General features: G+C 38.7%; 1 protein-coding gene across 1 annotated transcript in view; it reads right to left on the bottom strand.

Moving 5' to 3' along the window:
- LOC137988156 (ferric-chelate reductase 1-like) overlaps nt 1-7,970 on the bottom strand; it is a 60,532-nt gene extending 52,562 nt beyond the window's left edge. The window contains exons 1-3 of the mRNA XM_068834211.1: nt 7,958-7,970; nt 392-490; nt 202-263 (exon numbers count right to left, since the gene is read on the bottom strand). Coding sequence (XP_068690312.1) covers nt 202-263; nt 392-490; nt 7,958-7,960 — 164 coding nt within the window. The 5' untranslated portion in view covers nt 7,961-7,970. The remainder of the gene's footprint in view (nt 1-201; nt 264-391; nt 491-7,957) is intronic.
- Between the last annotated feature and the right edge of the window lie 1,371 nt (nt 7,971-9,341).

Below are 9,341 nucleotides of genomic sequence, written 5' to 3'. Positions count from 1 at the left end.
TCCAGTACAGTTTAACCTTGATAATGGGGTCAAGTCTGACTCCGAAACGTCGGATAGTGTTGTTACTTTTTATTCTCAACGATATTGAAGTCCGCATTATGCAATTGTTATTGTTCTGTTTTCTCGTTTTCCACATTGACACCATGTGCTTGAGTTTGACTTAGTTTTTACCAATTTGGGACGTTAATACATTACACTTACCTACACTTAATTGTGCCATCTTCAAAAGCAATCTTCTGAAGTGAAATATCAGGATGACCAAGCTAGAAATAAGGCAGAGTTGTGGATATTATTAAAGACTACTCTTTCAATACAAGGAATACAAAGAAGAAACAACCCAAACTATGCACAGTTGCTATTTGTGCTTTCACTGTAACTAATATAATTGTACCAGTGTATTCCTGATCACGCTATGTCCATGTGAATCATAATGGCGTAACTCTCCCAAGTTTGTTGCCATGGTAGCACACATTATGGAATCCATTTTGTCCTAAAAGGAGGGAAGATTAGGACAGTTGATCAGCAAGCCAGCCAGTCACTTGTTTAGTTAGCCAATTAGCCAGACAAACAGTCAGCCAGTTAGTTACTGATTCAGAATTGCAAATAGATAGCCATTCTGCCAGGCAGGCAGACAGTCCAGTCATTCAGTTATAAAAATAAAGAAAACTCAGTAATTCAATAGAAGGGCGATCAACCAAGAAGTCTAGAATTGGGAAATACTATGTACTCCAATTGACCAGTTATGTAGTCAGTTGAGTGAGGCGATTCACTGTAACATTACAGTGGAGTTCACTAGTTTACTGAGTTAAATCTAAGTCAGGGTCCAATCCAAGTACAAGCCATGTTATCAAGTCCATAACCCTATCCCCTCAATAATGATGCCCACGACACTAGAGGGGATTTAAACTTATTATAATTCATATAATTGTATTAGTGGAAATCAAATGTTACCCTTGCTAACCAGTGACCCGGTACAAATCAAAGACAACAATGTTTCGTAGGATTGGAGTAAACTTGTTAAATAAATTTACCCCATGACAGCTAAATCTCTATCTGAATTGGGAAAATCACCCTAGTTACTCGTGTGTATTCTGCCATGCAGTAGCCAGTAATCTGTCATGGTGGAAGCAAAATGTTTGGCTTTGCCCACTTTTATTTCATTTCCCTTTTTTTTCTTTCCCTTCTTTGAAATTGCAAGATGTAGGTTGTGAAAAGCTACCAAGCTGACTCATGAGGATAACCGTTTTTTAATAAAGGGTGATAAAAATTAGCATGTGTGATGTTTTAAAACCGGGTAAGAATGAGACAATTAGACCATGGCCTGCTAGCATGCAAGTATCCACCTACTGTAAGGAGATAGAAGAGATAGAAAAGACGAAGTTCAAAACAACGGCGAAAAGATGAACTAGATGCTTATTAAGGTCCCAATCACTACATCCTGCATCATACATTACCAAGGCAAAAGAAAAGGTACACACCTGTAAGAATTGTTTTTAATTCAGTTGGACACTCAAGCATTTTGTGCGTCTAACAGTTGCAAATCCAGCTATACTCAGATAGTCTCTCACGATCTGACATTTCCTACCAATCGATAGACTTTCCGCTTTGATCTATAGTCACCAACCATCTGGAATCGGGCTAGCAATATCAGTATACATCACCACTTGGTGACTAGCAACTTCCTGTTATTTCACTTGCTCCCATTTCTACGACCTGACTTCCGCCTATCAGATCGTCCTTACAAAAAAGTGCATCCACCTCAGTTTGAGCGTATTGGACAACCCTCCTCTTTCTCGTATAGTGTCTTGACTACATTTGCCGCTCATTGTAACCTCTAAATTAACTCAGTTTTTCTCTTCCCATAGCTTGCAAAAACTATGGCAAGTTTAGAATAATATTCAAGAGGAACTAAAATCTGGAGTGAGCATGACAAACCACTTGGTGTTTTGACCACATTTAACCTAGGCCGGGGCCAAGCGTGTAAGTCTCACCTTGAGAAGCTCCTTAAATTGCAAAAAAGGTGCTCTTAGATTTACGTTCTTTTTTTTAATTTCAAATAAAACGCCGTACCTTTATTTACCGAAGCAGGTGTTTTACCACTGAAATTTTCCATTTTTAAGATCACAGCTAATTTAATGTATGACGTTAGGCACAAAATAGCACCTAGTAGAATTCAAAAGCAGTTTCAATATATTTCTAATATCCATTCTCATTACACTCGATCCTCTGCTTCAAATAATTTCTATACGCAAAGCTCTAGACTCTCAATTCAGCTAAATTCTTTCTCGCGAACTGGATCAACTATCTGGAATGGAATTCCCTTAATGCTAAGAAATCTTAGAAAAAACGACGTCACTTCGAAAACAACTAGTCTACTTTTGAATATTTTAATTTTGGAAGACTCTTATCTAGAAACAAAATTATTCATAGAATGAAGCATTTTGCCAAATGATATTGGTCTTAAAATTAAAAGATAATCTTAGTTCAATTAATCCACTATAAATGCACTTAATGAATTCCTTATCACTGCTATTCCTCTGTTCTTTTATTCGAAAGAATCTTAACTTGATATTTGTGATATCCTCCATCTAGAGTAAACTTTTTCGTCAAATATTATTGAATCTTAAGATTATCAGCAATCAATGAACTAGAATTTCAATCTGTATTCCACTGTAGTACCTCACATCTTTACAATAGAAACATTCAGTCGCTCTAGAACAATGACATTATTCTTAAATATTTATTATTTCCTTTCGTAATCTTTGTCATTGCATTTTTCTTTTCGCCCAAGTGAGTCTTGATGCTGTCAACGTAATGTCAAATTGTATCAGGGACTTAACGCATTGGATGATATCGAACAATTTGATGATTAATGACTATAAGACGGAATTATTACTTATTGGTAGTAAGCAGCAGTTGGCTAAAGTACAAATTGATACCATTGTTGTTGGAAACTCGGAAGTTTTTCCATCTTCATCTGTTTGTAATCTTGGTGTATTTTTTGATAGTCATATGTCTATAGCTAGTTATATCAATAAGACATGTGCTTCTGCTTTTTATTATCTATACAATATTAGACGTATTCGTAAATACCTTTCTGTTAAAGTCATAGAATCTTTATTTCATGCTTTAGTAACAAGTCGCATTGATCATTGTAATAGTCTGTTATTTGGTTTGCCAGATTGTCAGTTGAATAAGTTGCAAAGAGTACGTACTGCAGCAGCAAGGTTGATTTATATGGCACCTACATTTTGCCATATCACACCTATTTTAGTGGAATTACATTGGCAGTCTGTTAGATGGGGTATTGATTATAAGATACTGTTAATCACATTTAAGGCTATAAATGGCTTAGCTCCACTGTGTATCTGTCTGATCTAGTAAGTATTAAGTCTTCTACATATTCATTAAGATCGAATGATAGTAAAATTCTTAGTGTACTATTTTATCTTTGCTCCACCCAACTCGATTAGCCTTGCTAAATTTGGGAGGACAAACCTTTCATTGTAACTAGTATTGTATGTAATAAACGTTGTTGTTGTTGTTGTTGTGTTCAATTTCCTTGTACCTGTTCTATGTCGGCTTGAGTCTTGGCATGTTGCTTTTATTTCTTATTCTTTGTTTATATGTGTGAACGTGTAATTTTAGCTTATAACTACATTAATACTATAACTTCCCTGATAATCATCACAGTCCATTGCTTCTTGACTACACAAAGATCTTGATGAATTGTAGATTGTACTTTTCTTTTCTAAATCGAACTAAGAATCCCACCTACTTAAAAGAAATGACATGAAACTTTACCGTCGGAAGTAATGCAGGGTCAGCGGTCGTCAGCAATGGCGGCCACGAAATTTGTGGGAGCGATGTTCATGTTCCTCCTCGCACTAGATACATGAAATAGGATACGGAAAATCCCACCTTCTGGTTACAAAACGTATACTAAACTTCCATGCGATATTTTAACACAGTCGACACGTGAAGTTTGGGTGAATGAAGACGCTTTTCTCAAGCTGGTTTATCGAGTGAAAACCAATATGGCGGACAACCTATCTGGTCATAAACTAAACTTCGCCCTGCTACTCCTGTGTGGTGACATTTCATCAAACCCTGGCCCGACACCTGACAGCCCAGAAACGCATTATAAGAAGCGTTTTGAGTGCGGATTATGTCATCAAACAGTTAAGTGACATAAACAAAGTTTGCGTTGTGATGATTGTGGGAAATGGTTCCATACTTCATGCCAAGCTACCGAAGGCACGGAATCTATTGAAGATCTAAACAGTACCGTGGCATGGGTTTGTCAGATATGTGATTGCCCAAACTACTCTACTCTGTTTTCTTACCATACCATCTTAGCGACATCAAATTCCTTCTCTAATCTTAACAACAGCTCTAATAGTACATCTGATAGCCCTGGTTACCCTGTGGCCTCATCGTCTCCTAAGGCCCGTGGCGTCATCGTCTCCCAAGGAAATAAGTGACGTTAACAGACACCGGTACCACTCCTCATCTTGGTCACCAAAGAGTGTAAGGCAAAATCCAGGTCTCGTACTCTTCGCTCGATCAATACGAAACAAAAAGCCTGAATTTAGGAACCTAATCGAAACAACTGTTCCCGATATAATCCTGGCTATATGATTCCGTGACAAATGGGGAAATATTCCCTAGGGACCTGGCTAAACACTATAGTATGTTCCGTCGAGATCGGTGTCATACCTCTGGAGGTGGAGTATTTATCGCGGTGACCTTGTTTCCTCACGGAGAACTGAATGGGAAACAGACTGTGAGATTGTTTGGGTCGAAGTGTGTATCAAAGGTTGCAAACGTCTGTCTGTATGTGCTTATTATAATCCTCACGAAGGCGACGTGGAAAGCTTCATTAATTTCAGCGTCTCACTTAGTCATCCGCGCAACCGTAGCTCTCATGTTTGGGTCACTGGCGATTTTCAATCTTCCCGGCTTTGATTGGCAAAAAATTGTCTCAAGCCTAATTGAACTAACAAACAATTATGTGGAACTGTTTGCAGATCATTATCTCACACAAACGGTCATCTAACCAAAGCGGGGTGAAAACACCTTATATCTGTTCGCAACAGATAATACTTCCCTGATAAAGAAAGTCACTGTGATCCCTGGTATAAGTGACCATGAGGCTGTGTATGTGGAGGGGGACGTAAATTCCATCAGTTATAACAAAAAAGCAGCGAAAAATCTTCCTGTAAAAAAGCCGCCTGGGTAGGCCTGGAAAGACATATGTCCTGCTTTTGTTCCGCTTTTTTAAATCTCCAAAATGATGACTCATCTTTGTTAACTACTCCGGTTGGCAACACGACTTTATTCCTTGAGCACACACGAAATATTATACACACATCGAGCTAATCTCGCAAGTTTTTTATACTTATGCAAATCTAGAAAGTTCTAAAAAAAATGTCTCTGCATATATTACGGTTTTCAGGACAATGCTGACTAATCAACAACACTCTAGTCCATGCTACGACAACACCTGAGAGGTGACAGAATAAATTGGATCACCTAAACACTTCTAAGCTGATTATGTAACAATCTTCTTCTATCAATGAGTTGTGGTCGTCCTTTAAGAGCGAGCTACATAATGCTGTTGAAAAAGATATCCCTTTCAAGCAAGCCAGAAAGAAAAATAGACTTCCCTATGTTGATTCCAAATTGAGGCGACTCACGAGAAAGCGGGACAAACTCCATCGTAAACAAGACCCGAGGTACAGAACTGTGAGGCATACAGTCCAACGTAAGTCGAGGGCAGCGTACTAGAAGTACGCAGAGGATGTAGTGACTCCTACCAATAACACAACAGATAAAGCTCGCACTTCCAACAAACGCTTTTGGTCCCTCTTTAAGCACGCAAAAGTGACCCCTCTGGTATACCATCTCTCAAATTTCGAGGTCAACTTGTATCCGATGTTGCTACCAAAGCGTCAGTACTTAATGACACATTCTAACACTGCATTTACACGTTGCCATGCAGACTCAACTCTGCCTTCAGATGCCTGCAGCCCTTACCCGTCTATGCCCGATATCTCCATCACAACACCAGGAATTGAAAAATTGTAAAGAACCTCAAACCCCATAAGGCTGCTGGACCCGACAACATTCAAGCCATGGCCCTTAAACAACTGGCTCCCCAGATAGCACATGTACTTCAGAAGATTCATTGTCCCTTAAAATTCATCAAGTTCCAGATGACTGAAGTCAGCAAAGATCTGTCCCATATTTAAAAAGGGAGACAAGGTCTTTGCAAGTAATTATAATTATCGCCCTATATCTCTTACTTGTATCTGTAGTAAGATCATGAATAGCAACTTATACTGTTTACAGCATAGGTTTAGATCTGGACGGTCCTGCGAAACGAAGCTTCTAGAACTAACAACTGCTTTGCACACAAATCTGGATCACCGCAAGCCAAACTGACCTCATTGTGTTGGACTTTTCAAAGGCCTTTGATAAAGTCTCTCATTAAAGCTTGATTTATACGGGATAAAAGGTGGTACCAAACTTTGGATACAGGACCTCATACAGGGAAGACAGCAATGTGTTGTTGTTGATGGCTGCCAGTCATCATACCTTCCCGTTCTCTCCGGTGTTCCTCAGGGATCCGCGATCGGCCCCGCTCTATTTCTCATTTTATAAATGATTTTCCATAGTATGTACAATCAAGGGTTCACCTGTTCGCGGATGATAACGGCTATCCTGCTCACAATCGATTCTCACGAGGATTCTATGAAACTCCAGGCAGATGTCACAAGAATGGTAAGTGTGGGAAAAAGGACTAGGATAGGTCTTTCAACCCTGACAAGTGTGAAGTCCTCCAAATAAGCAGGAAGAGGCATGATATCGAATTTCAATTACACCCTTCACGGGACAGTACTTGCGGACTAATGACGCGGTACTAAATATCTTGGTGTACATCTTACGAAAGATCTCAAGTGGAACGTCCCATATTGTTAACATCACATTCTAAAGGCAGTAAAACGCCTTGGTTTTCTGAAGAGAAAACCCTCTCGTGGTAAGATCTAAGGACCGACAAGGAAGAAAGCCTACATGGCTCTTCTCAGGCCTAAGATAGAATGCTGCTCAAGCAGTTTGGGACCCTATGAAGATGGGGATAGAGACAATGGCCGATATAAACTTGAGATGGTCCAGAGGCGTTGCTGGCACGTTGAACGTCTGTCACGTGCACGATATTGTGACTAATATGATCGAAGCACTTGGTTGGGGAGTTGGGACAAAAAAAAAAAACAAAAAAAAAAAAAAACGCAATTGAGCATATAAGAGCTGTTGCTCGCGTCTTGTTATTGTACAAGATCGTCAACCGGCATTGTAGCTAGAGAACCATAGAATCTCTATGTAAACCAACTAGGAAGAGTAGACATGTAAAAACTACATATACCTTTAATAAATAAGTAAGTAACACCGAATCTTACAAGCTATTTCTTTTATCCTAGAACAATATAACTTAAAATTCCTTGCCCCTGAGCACATTTTTATCTCAAGCCTTCTCAATCGCAAACCTTAAAAAAACAAATTTCGAAAAATGTAAAATAAGATCTTAGCTGACCCCTCCGGTCAATAACCCTTTTTTTTAGAGGGGTGGCCGCTCGTATCGGAATTCATTATCATCGTATCACGTAGACAATTTTTTCATCATTAATTAGTAACAATTCAGCTCATCATGAAATATGGGTACCTTCTGCAGGGACGCGGAGCAAAGATTACGTAAAACAAAAGAAACCAAACACAAACCACCAAAACACTTTCACGAAAGATTAATCCCAAGTTGACTCAAAAACAAAGCTCTGGTAAGTGCCCACAAATACCCCAAATGCGATTAAAAGCCGGTGGAATGAACATTTTTTCATTATTAATTTCTGTTGTTGTTGTTATACGACCAACTAATTAAACTGTAGTTTATTTGACTTACCATCAATTTCCGGTCGTTGACGGCAACAGACAACATTTCTATTCCCTTTGCCACTCATTTCTATTGTGACCCTTTCCGTCAGAAACTTGGTAATTAAAAAGATAGTTGCAATCAGCCCTACCAGTACAAGTTGTTGGAAGCGAGTAACATCCGTTTAGTGTCTCCACAAATCCACTCTTTTAATCTGAAAATGTGACAATTCAAACCAAAATGACTGCACAGACTTCCTCGGCAATGCTCTTCTCAAATATAACTCAACCCACAACGATAAATATACTAATTACCAAATAATATATCAGAGTCCATAAACTGCCACAGAAGATAAGAATATAAAATGCTCTACCCGATTTGTGGGAAAGGTTTATTGATTTGAGAGCGTATCAAGCCATGTGATAATGATATTGTTTCTTGTCATTCCACTTTAGTCTCAGTCTTTTATCAGTCACGTTTGATGTCCATTGTTGTAGTGCATGTCCTTAAATGCAATTATTTCTGTTTTCAAAACGATTTCTGCTGCTATAGCTCAAAACGAGGAATAGATGATAATTTTTTGTACATGAAAAGAAATTATCTCGAGTTCGAAATGTGTTGCTCAACATGTCATAAGGATCCTTAGTAGCTTGCTCAAGAAGTATTAGAAAGGTAGGGGCAGAAATGAAAGACAAGAATTATAACGTCTGCAATACAAGCAAGATTGTCCAAGGTAAAGGACATTCTGTTATAAGAAGGTTAATCATGAAAAGGACCCTTGACTTGTTATATCCCTTGCTTGAGCACAAAATGAAACCAGTTTTGCAAGAATTTTATTACAATATTCTGTCGCTTTTGTGAATTGGTGGCAGTCAATGTGAAATCAAGGAGACAGAAAATGTTGCCAATTGTCAGAAATGCTGCCGGAGACATTAAAGAAATTCAACACAGTGCGATGGATTCCCCTGTCATGATGTCCAAGTAAGTCATGGTCAATTTGCCCCGGGAATCAATCATTTGTGCCGAAAGCTAAATTCGAAACTGCCTCAATTGGTTCTGGCCCTACTTACGAGGTGATGGAATGGACAGCCTTTTTATGTGATTCATTCAAGTCTGTCACTCATGAAAAATGAAGCTACCAATTTCCCTTGAGGTTCGAAGGCTTCAGCAGCATCAATCAGTTCCAGGACGTTCTTTGACAGAAGCTGATTACCCTTACAACTTACAAGAGAGATTTGGGAAACCCCAATGTTTTAGGCTGTTTCTATTGACACTGGGCATATCAGATCATCATCTTATATATGTTGCTTTTTTCTACAAGGAGTAACTCAAGCCTAAATTTATTACAGAGTTACTGAATAGAGTGTAATGTGAGTGCTAGATTTTCAATCCTGATGAACCATGTGAAGCGTTA

Source organism: Montipora foliosa, unplaced genomic scaffold, assembly GCF_036669935.1.
Source record: "Montipora foliosa isolate CH-2021 unplaced genomic scaffold, ASM3666993v2 scaffold_409, whole genome shotgun sequence".
Lineage (NCBI taxonomy): Eukaryota > Metazoa > Cnidaria > Anthozoa > Scleractinia > Acroporidae > Montipora > Montipora foliosa.
The sequence above is the reverse complement of the archived record's forward strand: the minus strand, read 5'-3'. Positions and strand labels throughout refer to the sequence as shown.